General features: G+C 37.5%; 5 protein-coding genes across 9 annotated transcripts in view; 3 read left to right on the top strand and 2 right to left on the bottom strand.

Moving 5' to 3' along the window:
• Window positions 1–10,223, bottom strand: part of LOC111450815 (probable linoleate 9S-lipoxygenase 5) — a 14,831-nt gene extending 4,608 nt beyond the window's left edge. The window contains exons 1-10 of the mRNA XM_023091108.1: window positions 9,853–10,223; window positions 8,485–8,572; window positions 7,930–8,043; window positions 7,658–7,740; window positions 7,438–7,552; window positions 7,102–7,193; window positions 6,827–6,892; window positions 6,069–6,162; window positions 5,344–5,440; window positions 876–1,094 (exon numbers count right to left, since the gene is read on the bottom strand). Of these exons, the coding sequence (XP_022946876.1) occupies window positions 876–1,094; window positions 5,344–5,440; window positions 6,069–6,162; window positions 6,827–6,892; window positions 7,102–7,193; window positions 7,438–7,552; window positions 7,658–7,740; window positions 7,930–8,043; window positions 8,485–8,572; window positions 9,853–10,142 (1,258 nt within the window). The 5' untranslated portion in view covers window positions 10,143–10,223. The remainder of the gene's footprint in view (window positions 1–875; window positions 1,095–5,343; window positions 5,441–6,068; window positions 6,163–6,826; window positions 6,893–7,101; window positions 7,194–7,437; window positions 7,553–7,657; window positions 7,741–7,929; window positions 8,044–8,484; window positions 8,573–9,852) is intronic.
• LOC111450393 (pentatricopeptide repeat-containing protein At3g05340) lies at window positions 2,331–6,212 on the top strand. 4 transcript variants are annotated; one of them, XM_023090486.1, is made up of 3 exons: window positions 2,331–4,446; window positions 4,527–4,583; window positions 5,263–5,348. In XM_023090486.1, the coding sequence occupies exons 1-3, from the start codon at window positions 2,434–2,436 to the stop codon at window positions 5,275–5,277; spliced, it is 2,085 nt and encodes a 694-aa protein (XP_022946254.1). In that variant the 5' UTR covers window positions 2,331–2,433; the 3' UTR covers window positions 5,278–5,348. The 4 variants fall into 4 exon arrangements, 3 of the variants coding, with proteins under 3 accessions (XP_022946254.1, XP_022946255.1, XP_022946256.1); XM_023090487.1 differs by having other exon boundaries at window positions 4,523–4,583; XR_002711802.1 differs by lacking the exon at window positions 5,263–5,348 and adding an exon at window positions 6,060–6,212 and having other exon boundaries at window positions 2,331–4,583.
• Window positions 10,224–11,086: 863 nt separating the features above from the next.
• On the top strand, window positions 11,087–16,082 carry LOC111450591 (kinesin-like protein KIN-14S). Its single transcript, XM_023090800.1, has 12 exons — window positions 11,087–11,254; window positions 11,369–11,452; window positions 11,793–11,932; window positions 12,124–12,220; window positions 12,316–12,579; window positions 12,657–12,936; window positions 13,211–13,372; window positions 13,457–13,672; window positions 13,760–13,797; window positions 13,884–14,047; window positions 14,150–14,263; window positions 14,955–16,082. Exons 1-12 carry the CDS (start codon window positions 11,248–11,250, stop codon window positions 15,792–15,794), a joined length of 2,406 nt encoding a protein of 801 aa, XP_022946568.1. The 5' UTR covers window positions 11,087–11,247; the 3' UTR covers window positions 15,795–16,082.
• A 679-nt stretch (window positions 16,083–16,761) lies between these two features.
• LOC111450593 (microtubule-binding protein TANGLED) lies at window positions 16,762–19,346 on the top strand. The gene is made up of 4 exons (XM_023090804.1): window positions 16,762–16,998; window positions 17,739–17,881; window positions 17,980–18,044; window positions 18,253–19,346. The coding sequence occupies exons 1-4, from the start codon at window positions 16,900–16,902 to the stop codon at window positions 19,137–19,139; spliced, it is 1,194 nt and encodes a 397-aa protein (XP_022946572.1). The 5' UTR covers window positions 16,762–16,899; the 3' UTR covers window positions 19,140–19,346.
• A 362-nt stretch (window positions 19,347–19,708) lies between these two features.
• The window catches only part of LOC111450592 (mitogen-activated protein kinase kinase kinase NPK1-like), a 5,075-nt gene continuing 1,672 nt past the window's right edge, over window positions 19,709–23,111 (bottom strand). The window contains exons 3-18 of one of the 2 annotated variants that reach the window (XM_023090801.1): window positions 22,980–23,045; window positions 22,790–22,900; window positions 22,628–22,708; window positions 22,460–22,537; window positions 22,303–22,385; window positions 22,013–22,094; window positions 21,831–21,931; window positions 21,633–21,672; window positions 21,393–21,452; window positions 21,263–21,312; window positions 20,978–21,179; window positions 20,648–20,872; window positions 20,229–20,530; window positions 20,061–20,131; window positions 19,859–19,958; window positions 19,709–19,774 (exon numbers count right to left, since the gene is read on the bottom strand). In XM_023090801.1, the coding sequence (XP_022946569.1) occupies window positions 19,723–19,774; window positions 19,859–19,958; window positions 20,061–20,131; window positions 20,229–20,530; window positions 20,648–20,872; window positions 20,978–21,179; window positions 21,263–21,312; window positions 21,393–21,452; window positions 21,633–21,672; window positions 21,831–21,931; window positions 22,013–22,094; window positions 22,303–22,385; window positions 22,460–22,537; window positions 22,628–22,708; window positions 22,790–22,900; window positions 22,980–23,045 (1,704 nt within the window). In that variant the 3' untranslated portion in view covers window positions 19,709–19,722. The remainder of the gene's footprint in view (window positions 19,775–19,858; window positions 19,959–20,060; window positions 20,132–20,228; window positions 20,531–20,647; window positions 20,873–20,977; window positions 21,180–21,262; window positions 21,313–21,392; window positions 21,453–21,632; window positions 21,673–21,830; window positions 21,932–22,012; window positions 22,095–22,302; window positions 22,386–22,459; window positions 22,538–22,627; window positions 22,709–22,789; window positions 22,901–22,979; window positions 23,046–23,111) is intronic. The other variant, XM_023090802.1, reaches the window with a different exon arrangement.

Here is a 23,111-nt window from a genome sequence, read left to right as displayed (position 1 = left end):
TTCAAAAAAAAAAAAAAAAAAAAAAAAAAATCAATTATAAGAATAATTTTTTAAAAAATGATAATAATTCAACCAAATTAAACCTTATTTTCTGTAAATAAAATGTTGACTATTTTTTTTCCCTTTTAAGGAGAAAAAAAATTATTGGTTTATTTTTTATTTTAAATTATTTATGCATAAAGTTATTTTAAGAAATAAATAAATAATAGTATTTAGAAATAATGTCTATTATTATTATTATTATTTAAACTTTTTTAGATCTCTAAATTTTCATAATATAATTTGTTAAAAAATTAGCAATAATAATTAAAATGTGGTTTTATATAATATATATTTAATAAAATAATATTTAAGCTATATAAAAAAATTATTTTTAAGTAAAAAGAAATTTTTGAGAAAATTAACGAAAATAATTATAAAGCAAAAGTATGCTTTTAAGATAAAAAGCAAAACTTATAATTGAAGTATTAGCTTTTTTTTTTTTTTTTTTCATTAAAATTCAATCTCAAGCTACGTTTTCATACCCACTAATATATTCTTAGAGAATCTTGCTAAAAAGGTCGTAAAAACTTAAACAAAAAGACGGAAAAATTATTCGAGCAGACCATCACGTAACGTAGCTAACATTTGACCTATAATTGAATTTACGAGATAAATTAAGAGACTAAAATATTGTAATAGGACTTGTTTTGAAAAATTGTGATTTGTCGTCCTAACCCTGATTCTTGGGACATGCAATTAAATCAAAATTCCTAGACAGTATAAAAACCGTCAGTAACATTGTTTGGCCTCCCCTTGAAGAATCTCTCGAGAACGAAGACCAAGAGAGAGAAAGGGAGAGATTATAATGATGAAAGAAGAGAGAGAAAACTTACGGTGATCGCCATGAACAGCACTAACAAGTTGGAGAGAAACTCGTTGGCCAAGAAATTCGTGAAGACGATCGAGAAACGAAGCATGAAAATCGTTGAAGTCCAAAACATTGCTTTTCATCAAAACCACTTCGCCTTTGATCTTCTTCTTCTCTTCGGACAACATTTTTTTACTCTCTCTTTCCTTTTTCAGAAAACTCATGAAGTTTAAGAAGGTAAGAACTAAAAACACCCTTTTATACCCACACAGCCGGGCAACTTAATGGACCTGTACCCGTTTCAATACCCGACCCGACCCGATTCAACCACTTATTATTATTATTATTATTATTATTCCTATTATTATCTACCAACTATGAATTTAAATGAAGAAATTTTAAATGTTAGGGTAGTTTTTTAAAGGCTACAATCCACCTGTGCTACTAGAAATAAATAAATATATATATATATATATATATATATATATATTTTTTTTTTTTTTTTCGTCCGTTCTATGTAAAAACCTTTCAAAGCATTTTAGAACGTGTCATCGACTTATATGTTCATAATAAATTCATTAAACAATAATGCGGAAAACAAAGAAGAGAATAAAATAATGTATTGATCTAATCTAAGGGCTATAAACAAAACGAAATGCATCCATCCTAACTTCAATTTCACTGCTGTCACTGTGATGTCATCATCCATATATAGGTTTTTTTTTATTTACCTGAAAAGTAATAGTAGCATGTGCCTGAGGTCAAGAAATGCAATTGTAGACCATTGTGTTTAGGACATGTCATAAAACATCATTTCATGACAATGGTCTTAGCTTCCGGTTTGAACAGAATTGGAAGTATAGAATTTTTCTACACGGCTCATGTACGCGTACATGGACCCATGCAAGCTGGTATACCTACCCTTGAACCTAAGCTCGTATACCAAACCTTGAACCTAATCTCGTATACTTACCCTTAAATCTGATCTTCGACTAGCATACACTCACACTATCGGTATATACACCTTACGCATAATATCCCCTATTACACTCTACATTATGATGATAGGTTTGAACTCAACTTAGGAATTTACTACTAAAGACACTTATCAAGTTTCAAATTTTACTCACTTGACCAAGATGTCACGTGTTCCAAATTTCATTCGTTCAATCAAGAGGTCACATTTTCCAAATTTCACTCGCTCAATCAAGAGGTCACATGTTCTAAACTTCACTTGCTCAATCAAAAGATCACATGTTCCAAATTTCACTCAACCGACCAAGATGTCTCATGTTCTAAATTTCACTCGCTTGATCAAGAGGTCACATGTTCTAAATTTTACTCAACCGACCAAAATGTCACTTATTCTAAATTTTACTCTCACTCATCCAGATCACAAGTTTCAAATTTCACTCCTCCTCCACTCATGGATGTCACATGTTTTAAATGTTTAAATTTCAATGTTAGGTGAAATAAAAAAAAATAAAAAAGGAAAGAGAAACCTACGGCAAGGGTACATCAATCCCTCTTCATCCGACTGGAGCCAATTCGACGGCGACCGTCTCCGAGTCCCATTTTCATGGATGAAACTCAAATGGGTATTTCAAAAACTGAGCTCCAAGCTTCCCTCTTGGGCCACTTCTCGAATCTCCCCATTCAGAAACCAATTCCATCAAAACCCATTTGCAGAAACCTCCTCAACATTCGTCCTCAACCATGTAGACCCAAGCTTCCTTCTGTCCGTTTGTGGAAGAGACGGCCACCTCTATTTGGGCTCTTCCCTCCATGCCTCCATCATCAAGAGCTTCGAGCTCTCCAACCATGAAAATGGGGTCGTCATAATGAACTCTCTCATCTCCATGTACGAGAGGTGTGGTAAATTGCCGGATGCTGTCAAGGTGTTTGATGAAATGCCCACGAGAGATACTGTTTCGTGGAACGCATTGATTGGTGGGTTTATGAGAAATGGGGAGTTCTGTGCTGGTTTTAGCTATTTTAAGGCTATGTGTTTAGTTGGTGATTGTAAATTTGATAAAGCTACTTTGACGACGATTTTATCTGCTTGTGATGGCTTGGAGATGTGTTGCATCATTAAAATGATGCACGGTTTGACGTTTTTGAGTGGATATAAACAAGAAATTACTGTGGGAAATGCTCTGATTAGTTCGTATTTTAAATGTGGATGTGTTGGTTTTGGGAAGCAAGTTTTTTATGAGATGGAGGAGAGAAATGTGATTACTTGGACGGCTGTGATCTCTGGTTTGGCTCAAAATGGGTATCATGAGCACAGCCTGGAGCTGTTTAGGGAAATGCTGAGTTGTGGCTCTGTGGAGCCAAATTCTTTAACTTATTTGAGCTTACTCACCGCTTGTTCTGGCTTGGAGGCATTAGAGGAAGGATGTCAAATTCATGGTCTTATTTTGAAGTTGGGAATTCAGTCAGATTTGTGCATTGGGAGTGCTCTGATGGATATGTACTCAAAATGTGGAAGCATTGGAGATGCTTGGAAGATTTTTGAGTCGGCTGAGGAACTCGATATGGTTTCGTTGACTGTTATCCTTGCAGGGTTCACACAGAATGGATGTGAGGAAGAAGCCATCCAAATCTTTCTGAAAATGTTGAAAATGGGGATTGAGATTGACGAAAATGTTGTTTCAGCTGTTCTTGGAGTGTTTGGTGCTGATACATCTTTGAGGCTGGGTCAACAAGTTCATTCGTTTATTGTCAAAAAGAACTTTAGTTGCAATCCTTTTGTGAGCAATGGACTTATAAACATGTACTCCAAGTGTGGAGCACTGGATGAATCAGTGAAGGTCTTTGATAGGATGCAAAATAGGAACTCTGTCACATGGAACTCCATGATTGCAGCGTTTGCTCGACATGGAGACGGCTTGAAAGCTCTACATCTTTATGAGAATATGAAACTGGAAGGTGCAAAGCCAACAGACATCACGTTTCTATCATTACTCCATGCTTGTAGTCATGTTGGGTTAGTAAATAAAGGTATGGAGTTCCTTGAATCAATGACAAAAGATCACAGGATGAATCCTAGGAGCGAACACTATGCTTGTGTTGTCGACATGTTGGGTAGAGCAGGACTGCTGTCTGAAGCTAGAACCTTCATTGAGAAACTGCCTGAACAGCCAGGATTACTCGTGTGGCAGGCATTGCTCGGCGCCTGCAGCCTCTACGGTGATTCTGAAATGGGGAAATATGCAGCCGAACATCTGTTTTCGGAAACACCGAATAGCTCAGTCCCTTATGTTCTGTTAGCCAACATATATTCTTCTGAGGGGAATTGGAAGGAAAGAGCAAGGACAATCAGGAAGATGAAGGAGACGGGAATGGCCAAAGAAACTGGCATCAGTTGGATAGAGATTGACAAGAAAGTCCATAGTTTTACTGTTGGAGACAAAAGGCATCCACAAGCTGATATCATTTATGGAGTTTTGATGGATCTGTTTGTACACATGGTAGATGAAGGATATGTACCAGATAAGAAATTCATCCTCTTCTACTTGGATCCTGATGACAAGAAGGAACCGATCGATAACGATAACGGTCGTGTTAACGATCCAAACTTATTCCCCTCTCTGGTATGAATACTAGACATGAGCTGTTATTATAATGACGTCCTTCCCACTTGTGAAGGCTACCCATATTATTGCGTAGATAGGCTCCCCATGTTCACTTTTGCTTCTTCCACCAGGCCAGACAGGGCCACTTACTCAAGGTTAGTTAGAGTAATAAATCAATTATAATTTCAAATTTGGGTGCATCACCAAAAGGTTTATGACATGTTTATCATTTTAATGATGATTTCTCGATTTATTTCTTGTAATTACGACGAAGCGAGGATTGACATGTTCATATTGTAGTTCACCGACTCATGCCCCATAAGTTGTAGACATTATGTTAACACCTTTGCAATTTCATAACGAGAGATGTTAAAACTTGATATGGGTCACGTTTTCTTCATCTTTTAAAGAAAACTATTAATCATTTTTCGCCATTCTTAGAGTACCATAAGTTTAATAACCATTGTATACAGTTCTTGAGCATCAAAGATAACATGAAATGCTACATTATAGGTGAAAAAGGTAATTTCCACAAGTTCAGCTAAAATTTACCCCTAGTTATTCACTGATAGCATATAATACAAAGTTGAGATTACTGTCATGCCATTTCTTTTAAGGTATTTCTCTTCAAGGTTGATTCTGGATATGTGATTCTTGTCTGCAGAAGATTCACTTATCAATGTATCTTGGCTTTACCATAAGGAAAATTTGATGAGATAGCTGTAGCAGTGAACTGGTAGCCTATGCTTGTAGCTTGATTATCTATAGTTAACTAAGAGACTGCTAAGAACATATTTATCAAGAAAACTGACTCTTCTTTGCTTTCTGGAACAGAATAGAATGCATTAGGAGTTCATAACTTACAAGGACCCATGAGTTGTAATAATATCAAGGAAACTCGCTTCGATTATCTTGAAATTGCTTTCATGAATCGGGTTACGGAAGAGAGAACTCCAGCTGCTTTGTCGAAAAATGACGGGTCGTTTGACTCTGCTACATTTCCAAATATTATCTGCATACGATACTTAGGCTTACATTATTGCTTCAATTAATCTCTTCTGGATTTAAGAACCATTATAGAGTTGAAATTGTGAAAGCTCCATAATCTAGATATTAATTTATGATCATACATTGCGAGGCAAGTAAAAAGACACATTAATTGTAACAATCTAAATCCACTGCTAGTAGATACTGTCTGTTTTGGCCTATTACGTATTGCCGTCAGCCTCACAGTTTTAAAACGCGGATGTCAGGGAGAGGTTTCCACACACTTATAAGTTAGGGAGAGGTTCCCACTTATAACAAAGCATTCCTTATAAGTGTGGAAACCTCTCTCTAGCAAACACGTTTTTACCTTGAGAGGAAGCTCGGAAGGGAAGCCCAAAGAGGACAATATCAGTTAGCGGTAGGCTTGGGCTGTTACAAATATTGCCAGATCTTACATCGGTTGGAGAGGGGAACGAAGCATTTTTTATAAGTATGTGGAAATCTCTCTCTCTCTTAGACGCGTTTTAGAACCGCAAAGCTGACAGTGATACGTAACGGGCCAAAGCGAACAATATATGCTAGCATTGGACTTGGGTTGTTACATTAATAGTATCATGATAATTTCTCATATGTTATTTTCTTAGGTAACTGACCTCGAGGTCTCCAGCATCCGGACGACTTATTAATTCTTTGGCAAGCAAATATCTGCCTGGCCTATCTTTATCATCAAAGAACACTTTCCACAACCTGGTTAACAATTGCAAAGATGTCAATCACTTCTTCAAAAAAGAAACCCCCCCAAACAAGGAAGAACAAGAAGAAGAAAGTGGTTGGAGAAAGTTCAACCATGGATATTTGCTGTAAGATGAGTGACCACGGCCTTGAGTTTGATTATTATTTCACATTAATGGTTCCGTTACTTTCATGTAAGATATATCATAGTTTTTTACTACTTTCTTAAGTTAGTTCAGGTCATACAACTAAACTGTAATCTGCACAATCTGGGTTGTTCCCTATACGACCGTGTTGGGTTATAGAGTCTACTGCTTATTTATAGCTTACCCAATTGTTATACCGTAAAACTAGATATGGTAAATAGTTTTATATATAGTTGGTAAATCTATATACGGTAGATGGTTACATCTGGTAAAACTATATATAATAAACTGAACTATATATATATCTCTAGACAATGATTTGAAAATGTGCTTTCTGTATTCTTTGTATTCTCTTTTATTGTATATACTTGAAGTCATTTTCTCTTAGCATTTTCTCTCTCTTATTTTTTGTGTTCATCTAGATTGAGGGTGTGCGTTATTGTGTGATTCTAACAGACTGGACCGAGTTTTTCTGCATTTTCAGCACGGTGAATAGATCTAAAGAATCTCATAAGATGTTAAAATCTCCTTACCCAGGATAAGCTCTAAATACAGCACCAGATGGCAAAGGCCTCATGGAGTAGACTGTTGTAAATGTGCTGCACAAAAAAGAACAAAGTAGAGGTTGAGTTGGACAAATCCTAAGTTTAGAGCCTCTTGTATATGAGACCTCTTTTCTCCTTAGCAACTTTTATGTATGAGGTTAGACATTTACTTCACATTAGAACACTTTATTGAGCTATGATGATCATCTTTTGTGAGTAACTCTATCATAATGCTGATGTCTACTAAGAGTTTTGAAATTTACCTTAAAAAGTATCTTCTCAATTTTCGAACGTTAAATCCGACCCCTACATCTTCGCTGATGAGACGGGGATTCCACATGATAAGAGGCCTTGGCTACCATCAATGTAGAAAAACAAAGAGGTGGATGTTGGGTTATAGAGCATGCTGCTTATTTATAGCTTATTCAATTGTTATATATGAAAAATGGTCACAAAGATATATATGGTAGATAGTTATATATAATAGATGATTATATCTGGTAAATCTATATTATAGTAAACTGAACCATATATATACCCCATTAGGCAGTACTTCGAAAATGTACTTCAACAGCAAATGGAATGGTTCAGATTTTTACCGGATCGTCCGAGAGGGCAGCCGCTATTTTCTCCACATTTTCCAACATTTGGTAATCAGGAACAACCATGACAACTATCTCATCTGCAGTATCTACAGGTTTTCGGTCGCTTAAGCTGAGAACGACAACCATACGAAGAGAACATACAGATTCAGATTGCAAAAATCGACTTTAGCTCAACCTTTTGGAGTACACAAATTGTATGTTACATGGAACTTACCTGGAAATTTTGAAGGAAGCATCTTTCCATCGATATTCAAGAAGTGCAGCGGCCCCAGCATCTGGAAACACAGCTTTAACTTTCTAGCAATTAAATTTGCATTACTTAGATATGTATATTACAAAGCTAGTGAATAAACATCCTAAGAACTATGAAATTCTACTGTTTTCTTTGTAACACATTCCATGGTATAATATATTCCGAGTGTTCTCCAAATTCAATTCTTGATTGATAAACAGGGCCTTGAAGTGGTAACTCCATATTCTACTTACCTCACATTTTGTTTCCTCAATGACTGACTCCAAGAAAACTCTGGACAGTTCCCAGAGTTCAGCTTGAGCACCTTCATCGTCCAGAAACTGTAGCTGGGGGATAAGAAGCTCAACCTGAAAAGAAAAGGTATGAATTGTGAGATCCTACATTGGTTGGGGAGGAGAACGAAACATTATTTATAAGGGTGTGAAAACATCTCCCTAATAGACACGTTTTAAAAACCTCAAGGGAAAGTCCAAAATGGAAAGCTAAAGAGGACAATATCGGCTAGCGGTAGCTTGGGCCGTTACAGTTGAGAGTAAAGAGAGGAGGGAGATATAGAAATGAATCGGTGAAATGTCTCAAAACTGGCATTCGAACGAGTAGGTCTTTTCAGAGATTAGTAGCAATGGAGCCCTTGCAAATTGTGAAACTAAGCATGGCAAATTATACAGGAAGAAACTAAATTTACAGCAATGGAAATATCAAGCGTTTTCAAGTTCTATCATGATTTGTGCATATTTATAGAGAAGTGGCATAAGATTTGGCAAAGATTAGCATAAAGAGTATTATACTATTGCTCTTAGTCCTCCTGAAGACACAAACAAACCAGCAGCTTCACCAGATTGCCTGACTGCTCCCTCCAAGTCTGAAGGCAAGCAGCTGAAAGTGAGAGTAAAAACATTGAGAAAGCCCTGCTTCACCAACCAAATGAGAATGGATATTTCAATTTCACAAAATCTTTATAAAACAAAACAAAAAGATGGCCAATACTGTTCCTCCTTTCATTTCGTATCAATTGAGAACGTTTACTTCTAGTGAACAGATAGTGTTCGTTACTTATAAACCCATGATCTTCCTCTTAATTAAATAACGTGGGACTACTCCTTCCAATAATCCTCAACAATATCTCCAGTCAAGCTGAGCGATCCCTAGCTAATTTGAACGTGTCTAGTCTATTTGCAAAAGAATAGATGAGATGTTCGTAGGTGGCTACCTGGCTTGAACTTGTTCTCTCCCACTTCTTTATTATTTACATGGTCTTTATTGACTACTAGGTCAACCTATGGTGGTTGGTAATAGTCATATAGACGATCAAACAGTAAAAACAATTAGTTAAAGCATTTCTTTGCTTACAGAGAATCAACTTCTTGCCTTATGCTCATGGTCCGATTCTTTAAGATCCCACGTTAGTTGGAGACGTCGGTTGGAGAGGTGAACATAACATTCCTTATAAGGGTGTGAAAACCTCTCCATAGTAGACACGTTTTAAAACCGTGAGGCTGACGGTGATACATAACGGGCCAAAACGGACAATATCTGTTAGTGGTGGCCTTGGGCTGTAACAAATAGTATCAGAGCTAGACACTAGGCGGTGTGCCAGTGAGGACGTCGGCCCTCAAGGGCGGTGAATTGTGAGACCCCACATTGACTGGAGAGGTGAATGAAGCATTTCTTATAAGGGTGTGGAAACCTCTCCCTAGTAGATGTGTTTTAAAACCGTGAGGTTGACAACGATAAGTAACAGTCCAAAGCGGACAATACCGTGTTTCATATTCCCTCTTTGGACTCTAGAGGATATCTTACAACCAGCATCACCTTACCCTCCAAAACATCTCAAGCCGCTACTTCAGGATCACTCCTAGGGGATAAATGAACTTTCTAGACCAAGAAATCCACCATGGCCAGCCCTTGGGGTTTACAGAACTTAATTCTTCATCATTCAACCATAATTTAAGACCATTTTGAGAGACCTATGGGTCACAAATCCTCCATTAGCTTGAAAAATCCATACCTCCTAGCTCTTCGTTATATGCAACTAATTAATCAATCAAATAAGAGCCACCATGAGAATCTTTCCATCTTTCCACGATTAACTTCTAGGGTTCAAACAATTTTAAAATTCAGTAAACAAACATTGAGGAGGAAGAGAAATTGAAAACCTGTCATCTTCTTCAACCTCTTGACTCACAGAAGGCTGTTGTTCTTGTTGTTGCAACGACATTGACGGATTGGGTTCTTGTGTATCATCCTGGGGAATCTCGCCTTGAAATTTCTCGAACTTGGCACGAATTTTCGAAACGGACCCATTTTTGGTGGATGAAATTGGAGGGAAGGCAGCGAGGGAAGAAGGGCGCGGAAAAGATAAGGGGAAGTGCGTAGATGAGGATGGATTGGATGGTGCTACGAAGGAGCAATGGCCGAAGGAAGGATTTGGGAATGAGGAAGCCATGAACAGATCACTATTTCTCCTCCAATCTGTCAGCCATAGAATGAATTTCCTCAGAAGTTGTGGATTTTTTGTGGCGCTGCTAAGTGCTTATCCTCAAATTTAGTCATCATTTTGTATGGGTTAAATTCTCAACAAAAAAATAAATAAATAATAAAACAATAACTTTTTATTTTTTTAAACTATATATTAAAATCTTAATTCAATATTTAAAATAAATAATAAAGATTTACACATTATTATTTCTATTAAAGATTAAAATTTGAATAAACGGCTTCCGAAATAATACAACTCAAATGTTTTACGGCTAAATTATTTTTGGTTCATTATTTAATAAGAATTGCTCTTTGAATAACTGAGTTGGGTCTAAAAAAGTCCAGACAAGAAATTCTTCTCGGCCCTTGCTTCCCCAACTTCTTTACAGTTCTCGCTCAATTAAACAGCTCAATTAAAATTGTTTTAAAGCACAAAATTAATTGGAATTAGGTTCTTTCCTCATTGTATATATAAATATTAAAATATATCTATTTTAAATTTTTTTTAAAGAATAATTTTCATTTTTGATGTAATATCTATTAAAATATAAAATATCATATAAATTTAATAATATTTCATGAACACTAAACCAAAATATAATTTAAATAAAAATTCAATAGTCAATCTTTAAAAAATATTTATTTACTGGTAAGTAGAGATATACCTATAATCGAAATATCATAAATTTTTTATAATATTTCTATTTAATATATATATATATATATATATATATATATTATTAATAACTTCTAGAATAAAAAATTATAAAAAATAAAAAATGAAAGAGGTCGGAGATCCATTGGGCGAGATTCGAGATTCGAGAAAACGGAGGGCCAAAAACGTAATTTTGATATAATTTATAGCCGTTTGAAAGAGCGTCAATAGCCCGCTCGCCATTTCAAATCTTCGAATTCAATCTCAAACCCTACGTTACCATTTCTCTCTCTCTCTCTCTCTCTCTACACTCAGTGCTCTGTCACTTCTTCTTCTTCTTCTTCTTCTTCTTCTTCTTCTCCATCAAATTCTTGCGCTTCTCTCGAAATTCACGTCCTCGTTCTCTCTTTTTGAAGCCATGGAAGGTACTCTCTTTCTCGCTTTCTGGGGTGGGCTCTTGTGGGGGAAAGGAGTGGATCGAGATGGTTTGTTGTTGATTTGGTTGATTTAATGATTGGGAAGTGTTGTTTCAATTTCAGTTGCAATGGAAGTTGTCTCAGAATTATGCACTCCGGTTGTTCCTAGTCATGATTCGAGGTCTCTGCCTTTAATTGCCGGTTCAGGTTCGCTAATTCTTTCATTTTCTTAACGATTCTTTCTGGTTCTCGATGTGTAAAGAATGTTTGTTTTGATGGATCTATTCCGACCAGGAAGATATGGTTCTGTTTTCGTTCTTTTTATGGTTGTAATTTCGAAAAAGCAATCAATTTGATATATTTACATTCAGTTGGAGACCTAGGGTTTTCTGTCGTGGTGTGAAAACGACCAATTCATTGTTCAATTTTTCCTTGGTTTCAGTTTGGCCACTGAGAATTTCATGGACTGCCTTTCTTCATGATCAGTTCAAACGTTTATGATTATCTTTTCCGTCAACTTGTTTCACTAAATTTCTGAGCGGTCCAGATATGGCTTTGGGAGAATCTTTTGAGTGTGATGATAAGATGGGGAACGAAGTATCCAGTGAAGCCGAATTAGCATCACCAGAGGGAGCGCATACTCTTCCAATCCTGCAAAAAGTAATTGACTTGAGCAACAAAATTAAGGTAATGAGAAATACTTGAGGTCTTGTTTTTCTAATGGCTGCTGAAAAATTCTTTGTATCCAATAATTACATTTTAATAAAAAAAAATTTATGCTCTATATTGTGAGTATAGTTTACAAGGTAAATTTCTAGTTTATTCTTTTCTCCAGTTGCAAAATTGGCAATTCTTACTTTGTTGATTTATGGTTTCAGAATTTGAAGAATCAGCATATGCTCCTAACTGAACGATTCAAGCTGGACTCTGATGCTTTTCCAGGCCCTGAAGTTGTGAAAACTCTTCACCTTCTAGGTAGCTTTCTTCTACAGGCCAACCGTTTCCCATCATTGCCGTTTTTTAATAATCACTCCTTAGCAATGAATCCTGGGCTGTTTTTTGTTTTTTAGGTACAGAACATGAACTTTTGAAGAAGAAATACCTTGAAGAGTCCTCTGAGCGAAAGAGACTTTACAATGAAGTGATTGAATTGAAAGGGAATATTAGAGTTTTCTGCCGATGTAGACCATTAAATGAAAGCGAATTGGAAAGTGGATCTACCTCTGTAATTGAATTTGATTCGTCTCAGGAAAACGAGATTCAAGTTCTTTCTTCTGATTCTTCTAAAAAACAGTTTAAGTTTGATCATGTGTTCAAGATTGAGGACGGCCAAGGTAATTGTGAGAATTAGTGCTGTAAGTTACTGTGAATTCTTAATCCATGTATTGATGATGGTTTTTCAAATGTGCAGGAGCTGTCTTCAGTCAAGCTAAACCTGTCGTAGCTTCAGTGATGGATGGCTACAATGTCTGCATATTTGCTTACGGACAAACTGGAACAGGGAAGACATTTACTATGGAGGGAACGCCGGAAAACAGAGGAGTCAACTACCGAACTCTAAAGGAGCTGTTTAAGATTTCAGAAGAGAGAGATGGTGTTATGAAATATGAATTGTATGTCAGCATGTTGGAGGTTTACAATGAGAAAATCAGGGATCTCTTGGCAGACAACTCCAACCCAAATCTGAAGAAGTGAGTTTCTTTTTTTCCCGTAACTTTTCGTGGATGGTTACACATGTCTATATTACATGGCATATTTCGTGATTGTGATTTTGGTAACACTACAGAGCAGAATGCTTTTGGTTCAAAAAATTCAATAATCATATGAAACAATTTCTTGCATTAGTGTTCTAAGATATTTGTTATCAGTTCATTGCAACATGTCCTCCCCCCGACTTGAAACATTTGAATGATTAGTAATGTTAAAAATATTGGGAGAGATTGTTAATGTGAAGTTTGTTTTAAGGTTGGAGATCAAGCAAGCAGCAGAAGGAACACAGGAAGTCCCTGGATTGATTGAAGCTCAAGTGTATGGAACTGAAGAAGTGTGGGAAATACTTAAATCTGGAAATCGGGCAAGATCTGTTGGGTCCACCAGTGCTAATGAGCTCAGCAGCCGCTCCCACTGGTAAAGTTCTTGTCTGATCACCGTATGCTGAATCATCTTGAAGAACATGTTAAGATATCCTCTACTATCACCATTTGTATGCAGCTTGTTGCGAGTCACTGTCAAGGGAGAGAATCTTATTAATGGACAGAGGACAAAGAGTCATCTTTGGTTAGTGGACTTGGCTGGTAGCGAGCGTGTGGGGAGGATTGATGTTGATGGTGAAAGATTAAAGGAATCTCAGTTCATCAATAAATCACTTTCGGCTCTCGGTGATGTTATATCTGCCCTGGCTTCTAAAACAGCTCACATTCCTTACAGGCATTTCTCCATCCAACTTCTCCTGTTTTCTCTGGAAATTTTCTTGTTATATCTGATTGAGTTTTGATTTTTTTTTTCTTGTAACAGAAACTCAAAACTCACTCATTTGCTGCAAAGCTCCCTAGGTGGGGGATTTATTGCCTTAATACTTTGCTCCTTAATCTTTACTGTGAAGCTTCATAGACACTAATTGAAACTCTTCTACATGTAGGAGGAGATTGCAAAACCCTGATGTTTGTACAGATTAGTCCAAGTGCAGCCGATGTTGGAGAGACACTCTGCTCGCTGAATTTTGCAAGCCGTGTTAGGGGGATCGAGAATGCCCCAGCTCGCAAACAGACCGATCTCACAGACCTGTTCAAGTTCAAGCAAATGGTATATGAATATGAACACCAGAAAGTTCGGATTGTACTTCTTGAAGATTCTTCTTTTGGTGCTTTGACCTTGTTTATAATTCTTTTTTTGTTAAACATACAGGCAGAAAAGTCCAAGCATGATGAGAAGGAAATGAAGAAGTTACAAGACAGTGTGCAATCTTTGCAATTAAGACTCACGGCTAGGGAACATATTTGCAGGACTCTTCAAGAGAAGGTAATTAATATAAAGTTTCTAACCAAGTTCTTGGGATAAGCGTTCGGGAGGGAGTTCTACTTTAGTTAATTTAGGGAATGATCATGAATTAGTAAGGAATACATCTCCATTGGTGTGAGGCATTTTGGGGAAGCCCAAAATAAAGCCACGAGAGCTTATACTCAAAGTGGACAATAGCATACTATTATGGAGAGCTGTGATTCTAACATGGTATCAGAGCCATGCCCTTAACTTAGCCAAGTCGATAGAATCCTCAAATGTCGAACAAAGAAGTTGTGAGCCTCGAAAAAGTAGTCAAAAGTGACTCAAGTGTTGAACAAAAAGTGTACTTTGTTCAAGGATTCTAGAGAAGGAGTCGAGTCTCAATTAAGGGGAGGATGTTTGAGGGCTCCATAGGCCTCACGGGAGGCTCCATAGTGTACTTTGTTCGAAGGGAGGATTGTTGGGAGGGAACCTCACATTAGCTAATTTAGGGAATGGTCATAGGTATTGGTATGGGGTCTTTTGGGGAAGCCCAAAGCAAAGCCACGAGAGCTTATGCTCAAAGTGGACAATATCTTACCGTCGTAGAGAGTCGTGATTTTTAACAATAAGCTATAACCTCTAGTCCTAAAACAATTGAAGTTCTTTATTTTTGCTGGTCTTTTTACATCATTGCACAATTTGCTTATTGTTTGTGTACTAACAACAGGTTCGCGATCTCGAGAGCCACCTCGCAGATGAGAGGAAAGCCAGACTAAAACAAGAAAGTAGAGCTCTTGCTACTGTCGTTGGTGCCTCTCAGCCCTCAGCAATGCTCTCTCTTCCAAAGTTGGCAGCTCCTAAAACCATTACAGAAAAGAAACCACCATTAGGTCCTTCAAAGCTAAGGCTTCCCCTAAGAAAGATAACCAATTTCATACCGCCAACGTCGTCTCCCTTGCCATCCAAAAAACGGCGTGTCTCTTCATTCATAAACACTGCTCATCCAACAGAAGGCAAAGAAAATGTCCCCAAAATGATGACAACAGCAGCAGCAGCAAACACAAGAAGCCTTCTTATACCAAGACGAAATTCGCTTGCTGTTAGGTCAACTCCAATGATGACAACGACAACGACAACGACTATGACACAGGTTTTTCAACCGAAAAGACGGGTCTCAATTGCTACACTTCGTCCTCGTCCCGAGTTGCACTCTCACATGGCAACCCCACTCCAGACCTCTGCCTCAAAATTAAGAAATGGAAGTGCTGCATTGGGGCCACAATTATTTGCAACAAGGAAAGCAAGATACTCAAAGTTGTTCTCTCCATTACCGGAATTCCAAACAGCAGTAGAGGCAGCAACACCTATTGCTGCCATGAGGAGCAGTAGCAAGTTCATGGGGAGCCCTCCAACACAACAAGGTGGTGGTGGTGGTTCAAGAAATGGCAAAGTTATTGCATTACAAAGAAAACCAATTGTGTGGAGTCCTCTCAAATTGAGAGGACTGAAAAATTTCAGGAGGCCATCTTTAATACCATCTCGATCGTCCTCGACCGAGTTCCAATGATGACATCATCTTCAACCTTCTGTACACAAGATACAAGGCTCAAAACTTGCAGGAGGAGGCCATCGTTAATACCGTCTCGATCCTCCACTGTGTTTCAATGATAGACATCATCTTCAACCTTTGTACAACAGTGTGTTTCTCTAACCTCTGCACTCACTACAACATGTTCTCTGTGTATTTGTCTTTTTGATTCATAGAATTGTTCTTTTCTTGGAGATGTTACTTACAGCTAAATTGTATGCTTCTGGCTTACCAAATGAGGTCTAGAAAACAAACCAAGTTAACATATAGATGATTTCTATAGGGTATGTTCTATATTACATCGTGTGAATTTAGCCAAAATTTATCAAATAAACATATTAATTTAACATAACCTAAAAACCTAAATTTGAACGTCGTGGATAAATCAAACCCACCCTATGTTGTCCGGAGTTTCCTTTTCGAGCTTCCCCAAGTTCACATCTAGCAGATATTGTCTTATTTGAGCTTAGCTTCTATTTAAGGGAGATGTTTTCACACCCTTATAAAGGGAGCTTTTGTTCTCCTCATGACGTGAGATCTCACAAAACATAATACTCGAAGTACCGTGACTAAATGGAAAACGAGTAAATAATTAATAATTAACTCACAAGATACTTATCTACAAAACATTTTTTTTTTAAAAAAAAGTGCATTATTACACCTTTATAGGACAATATAAATAAATGGAGCAAACCCTAATTTTAAAATATTGCCATCTTTAGCTTTTGTTTCAACGATGAAGAAGAGACCCACATAGTAAGTAGAACCCAAAATTTAAAAACTAGGGCTGAATTGGGTGTGTGCATGGAAGGCCCATCAAATATTTTTTTAAAAAAAGTAGCCGTTGGCCCTTTCGTTTTCAGATTGAATGGAAAATCGACCGTTGGAACAACAAAGATACGTTACCAATTATCTAAAAAAGCCCTCTCCTTTGACTTCCCCACTTGTGAGACAAAAAGGGGTTCGGCAACAAGAATTTCAATTCAATCAGTTTCGACCCCTCATAATCTCTCATGGCTATTTAGAGAGAGAAAGAGAGAGATTTGTTGAAGACCCACGTTGGTGATTCTTCAATTCAATCAAAATGGTAGCCAAAACCCCACCAAAGCAAAAGAAAATGGTAGCAGCAGCAGCAGCAGCAGCCACTCTCAACCCAGTTCAAGTGAGAGAAACGCTCAAGAAGGTAAGAACACAAAGTTCATGGACTCTGTTTTGATTGAATTGCATAAGGACTCTGTTTTTTATTGTGTTCTAAGTTTTTGGAGAAAGTTTGCAGATCTCATTTGGGTATTTCTTCATTTTTAGCGTAGTTTTTCAGCTCAAATGTTGATAATTTTACATTGTTCTTCATTGGATCTTTTAGCTTTCTCCATTTTTTTGTTCTTTTTTTGGTGGAACAGTTTCAGAAAGGTTCTTTCTTTCATTTCATTATCTTTGTTTCATTTCTCTGAAAATACTGCGAGGAAAGCTGTAGATCCAATCTGGGTTCTTCATTTTCATTACATATTCTCAGCTAGAAGGTTGAAAATGTAAATTCTTCCTCACTTTCGGGGAAACAAACCCTCCAATCCGACTCTCCGCGGTGGTATGATATTGTACACTTTGAGCATAAGCTCTCGTGGGTTTGCTTTTAGTTTCCCAAAAATGTATCGTATCAATGGAGATGTATTCTTTACTTGTAGACCTACGATCATTCCCTAAATTAGCCAACGTTGGACGGACTCCCTCCCAACAATCCTCAAATGGATCTTCATCAAGTGATGTAAACGAAAATACATTTGTTCTTCAACCTCAGCTCAATGAGAACTTGCAATCCAATATATTTTAATACTCCGCTGCCATTAAAACTTCAGGATTGAACAAGTAGCTCTTTCTTGTTCTTGTTCTTGTTCTTACATTTTGGGAGTAATTTGGGTTGTGTAGGTGGAAATGTGCATGAGAAGGCTACAAGAACTGCAATTCACAGTAACAGGAGGGAACAAAGTGATATCAGGGGTGAGCCTTAGCCCACGTAGTACCAGAGGCTATCTTAAGACAAGCCTCAGATGTAAACAGGAATCTTTGAGGTTTAATTTCTTGCTATCAATTCGATCGGTTTTGTGTCAAGTTGAGCTTTTTTTTGTTTAATACTCAAATGGGTTCTTCTCTGTTTCCATTTTTGAAGGATCAAAAATGGTGGTGGAGGCAGAAAATCTCCTGTGGGGAAGTTTCCAGCTAATGCAGGAGGAGGTCTCTTTCTAAACTTTTAATGCCTTGAATCTTTCCTGTTCTTGCTGTTTGTTTCTTGGTCGCCTTTTTAAGGTTGAGTTAGTCAGTCGCTCAATTTCAAGAACGGTTTAATGTGCTCGTTAACTACCAATTCTGTGTTAAATAGGTTCTTGAACTTTAAAAACGTTTAATAAGTTTCGAGATTATTCATTATTTTCATTTTGAGCAGGGGAGTGGAAGAGGATGTCTTTACCAGCAATGCTTGTAGGTGAAACCATTGGAGAAATACTGACTGCTAGCAAATTTGCAAGAGAGATGGTTGAAGCTGTTACCATCGACACCAAAAGCACGTCGATGGATGACCCAAAAACTCCGTTGACACGACAAAGAAACCGAAGACCAAACCTGGAAGATTCAGAACTAAGAGTAAGAAGGAAAAGAGAGAAGCAAGAAAAGTTACAATCCAAACGAACTGAATCGCATTCTCCGTCGCTTCAACGCGTTCGGTCCCGGATCAATTTCAAGGTCGTTTCACCTCCGACCAAAAGAGATGTCGTTGATAAAGAGAATGCGCAGTATTTAGCAAACCGAGTGTCACCTAGGAACAGCAGGCCATGGACGAAAAAGACCATACTTTTTCCAAATCCTATATTCCTATCATCATCAGATAACTCCCAACAACCGAAGTTCTGCAGAACAAAGTCTCCAGTCATCACAAAAACTAGACAGCAAACAACTCCACATAAGTTCTTGATCAAGTCTCCAGCGTCAGCTTCAAAGTTTCAGGTGAAGATTAGGAGCCCGCCGGTGGTGATCACACGGTCGCCAACAAAACCAGTACTCTCGAGTAAGCAGTCTCCTCCAAAGGGATCCACTGCCTCCAAGCTGCGTCGGTCATTTTCACCGTCAAGGCTGTTAACTTCGAAGCTGAGGCAACCATTCTCACCTGCAAGACTTACAGGTTCCAAGCTGAGGCAATCTTTCTCACCTTCAAGACTGGCTGCTAGGTTGGTGTCTCCCCTGAAAAGCAGAAAAAGTGTACAGAAATATGATGGGAACACTAATCTGAGTGGACTGAAACAGAGACCAACCAATATAATACAGATGAGAATTTGAAAGAAGTTGCTCTAAATTATTCTTTGTTTGATATTTTCTCAATGTCCATAGTGTGTTTCTTGTGTTCTTCCTTCATTCCATCACATTGTATCAGCCTGTGAAAATCAATAAAGAAAGTTTCGGTTAACTTCAAGAACAGATGAGACCCATTTACAAAATATGAAGTAAAAGTACTATCAAACAACATTTTGTTTGATATTTTCTCAATGCCCGAGTGGTTGTGTTGTTTGTGATGAAGAAATGATACAGACATGGAAAGAAACAAACCTGTGCCATTTTATATCATCAAACCAGAATATTGTACACTAATGATACATTTTCTATTCACCACTGGATACAAAATTGAAAAATATGTATCCTTAAAAGCTTCCCCACCCCCAACAAAATCAATGAAAAAAGAACAAAAACAGATTAGCATATAGCTCAACGTGTCTTTTTCCTTCCCCCCTTTTGAGAATCTGATCATGAGTCAGCAAGGGACCTCTGCATTTCATACACTCCACAAGGACTGCAGAGGAAAGGAAAAATGAGCAAATAAACTCAGCTGATGTAGTTTGAAGATGCTATTCTTTCATAACTTCCTTCAGGAGATGATGTTTTCCCTGTTCTCCCTTCCAGCGCCCGATGCATCATCTCTGTCAACGGTTCTTCACAATTATGCATATTGCCATAATAATCACACACACTGTGTGAAGGAAAAAAGAGATTTAAACATCTACCGTAATGGAGATGCAAATCTTGTCCGCTCTCTGTGTCGGCCCATGGCTTTATCCTTTGGTGATGAAGTTTTGCCTCCGCCACCAGCTTGACGCATCATCTCTGTTAACAATCAAGAAAATTGCAAAATAGAATAGTCACTATGGAGTTCTAACAGCCCACGGTGGACTCGTGTAAATGGCATTGAATAATAACATTATCTACCTCGTTTTTTCTCAAGCTCTTGATCAAGCTCTTCTTTCCACTTCCTTTGTATATCAGAATAATGCTTGCTGCTAGATGATAACACACAACGTCACTTGTCCAAACATCAAGAATACAACAGACGTCAATGATACTAAGCCTGCTAAAAAGAACATCCAAAAGTCGAACCTCGGGCTACCAGCTTCTGACTGACCATCAACTAGAAGTCCTTTCCAATCGCTGAGTTGTGATCTCTGATCATTTGCATTACCCCTGCTACCACTAGCTGGGCTACCAGTGCCAAAAGCATCAATTGCTGGGGATGGATTACCAGGACTTCGACTTGGTGACCGGCTTTTCGGAGGCAATTTCAAGTATGTGGGAGTACTTTCATCTCGTTTACTCTCAATAAAAACTGGAGAGCAGGATGCATTCAAACTATTGTAGAATTCCTCATAAAGCGGTGACTGAAGTTTCTTCAATTCAAGAGCCTAAGGCATTGAAATCAAACATAACAAATTAAGCAAACAAGTTTCTTTAATAAAACGGCAGTGAAGGGGAGAATTAGAAAGACAAAGTAATTGCAATCTCAAACTGAAAATCCAAACCTTTTCATACAAGAAAGCTTTAATTTTTGATTCAGTAAGCTCATCCTCGTCTTCAGAGAGTGATCGTCCCCTAGGAAATGAGAAGTTCTGGTCCTCGTCAAAAACTCCTGAACAGCTTCTAGCTGCAAGAGCTTCCTCTTCTAAATTGCTTCCTTGGTCTACTGCTGGACTTCTATCAAATTTGCAATCCTCATCATCGGAGGGCTCACAAATTGGGTTATAACTCTTCACCAAAAGAAAAAAATTAGCCAAGTTAATTCAAGAGCTTTGTGAACGAACTAAAGTGCCATCCAGGCATTGAAAAAGAAGAAAAAATAAAAGTTTCCTCACCTTCAAATTCTCATGTACAATAGAAGAACCGATTTTTACTTCATCTAACATTAAATCATCCTTGTCATCAATCTGACACATTTCATCATCACTGTTTGCTGTCCATATATCGCTTTCTAGTTTGTTTGCAGTGTATACCTTTGAGCAGCTCAGGCTATCCAAATTACAAATATCACTTGATCCAGGATGTGTTGGAGTTTTACTGTCAAGAAAAGAACGTCAAAAACCTTAATAATTGTAAGCAGGTAAATGCACAATCTTTTCTAGTCAAATTTTTGGATTCACCTCATTTCAAACTTTGAAGTATACAAAGGTGAATGGATTTCCAAGGGCTCCTGATGATGGCAAATTTACAGTTATAAATAGGAAAACAAACAATCATGAATAAATTATTCTGGTTCTTTAATCCTCTAACCGTGCATGCATCACGTGACACGAGTTGAGATTCTGCCTCCTCCCCGGTAACAAACGGATGCTTCAAGCAACAAAACAGGAAGGTTAGATGATAGTTAAAACAATCACGCCACTGGCACTATTTCTCAGTGTATAATACGTTATTGCTAGAATAAAAGAGGAAGCACGCCGCTAGAGCCTCTGCAGCTTATTATTTGTTTTTATTAAGTACAACAAAAATATCAATCAAGTTAAAAATCACCTTCAAGAGTTCAGAGGCAGCTGGTCTTAAGTTTGGTTCCCTGCAATTTGACCCACATTGATTTGACTTTCCATGAGAAATAGTGGCAAAGAGAAGCAAAAGAAGAACGTTTCCAACGAATCTCAAAGTTTGAACATTGTAAAGCTAGGATTAGCTTCTTGAAGATCGGGGTTAGAAATGCAAAGAAATGAGACTTACTTTTGCAAACATTTCAACAGAAAATCTTTAGCTTCAACCGAAAGCTGCTCGGGGATTGGTGGATGAGACTTCGTTGTACCTATATGAAAAAGAGCAGCAACCTAAAAGAAAAGAATTGTCAGTTCACTTTACAAAACAATTTAATGCACCCACCACTAAAACATCTTCAAGTTATAAGATACCTCTTGATACTGTTGGCTCCAAGGAGGCTTTCCTGTAGCCATCTCAATAACAGTGCATCCAACACTCCATATGTCAGCAGAGCTAGGAATAATTATCACATACTTATGATCATCCATCTCACCAAATTAATATTTTGCTATAGGCAAAGCTACTTAAGTCCACTTATTTGCCTCAAATTTAAGCTTGTCAACAGGATTTGAAATCAACATTTTACAGTTAATAATTGGTATCCAAATATTCAGAACAGATCGTAGATTCTAAGTAGAGCTTGACATCAGTTAGTTCTTACAAATTATGCCCGGTCTGCAGAATTACTTCAGGAGCCATCCAATATGGAGTGCCCTTCATAGACTTTGCTCCTGAAATTGTAGCCTACAACAAAGGAATTTTGATCAGAAGCCAGATAGCTTTCAAACTAAATAAAAGTCAAGGATCACTGGCTTTACCAGCTCGACAACTTGTTTTGATGCCCCAAAATCAGCAAGCTTAATGCATCCATTGTTATCTACAAGGATATTCGCCCCCTGCAATAGAATACAAGAAACACAACCTATTTATAACTGACACGGGGAATAAGTAAACTGCATGCAATGATAAAAATCATAAAAACCGACCTTAATGTCCCTGTGCATGATACCGTTCTTGTGTAAATATTCCAATCCCAATAATAACTGTTTTGTATATGTTCTTAAAACCTACAGACAGTTGGTATTAAGGATTAGACACTCGGTGCATCTGACACGAGCATGTTGAACGTAGTAAATAGAATGACTTACTGCTTCAGGAAAGGCTCCAAATTTCCCCAAAAGTGACGATATTGATCCACCAGGGACAAACTCCAATAATATATTTAAAGAATCATCCTCTCTGACTGTCCCCAAGTATCTCTAACAAACAACACAATGTATTCAGTGGGCAAACTAATGGACTTATTTACGTAAATGAGAAGCAGAAGGCCATACTCACAACAATATTTGGATGAGAAAGATCCTTGAGAAGTTTCACTTCTTCCTCAAGCTCCTTAATGTGAGTCTGGTTGCAACAAAAAAAAAAAAAAAAAAAAAAAAAAAAAAAAAAAAAAAAAAAAAAAAAAAAAAA

The sequence above is a fragment of the Cucurbita moschata genome, unplaced genomic scaffold (genome assembly GCF_002738365.1).
Source record: "Cucurbita moschata cultivar Rifu unplaced genomic scaffold, Cmos_1.0 Cmo_Scf00012, whole genome shotgun sequence".
Classification (NCBI taxonomy): domain Eukaryota; kingdom Viridiplantae; phylum Streptophyta; class Magnoliopsida; order Cucurbitales; family Cucurbitaceae; genus Cucurbita; species Cucurbita moschata.
This window is presented reverse-complemented; position numbering and strand designations above follow the sequence as displayed.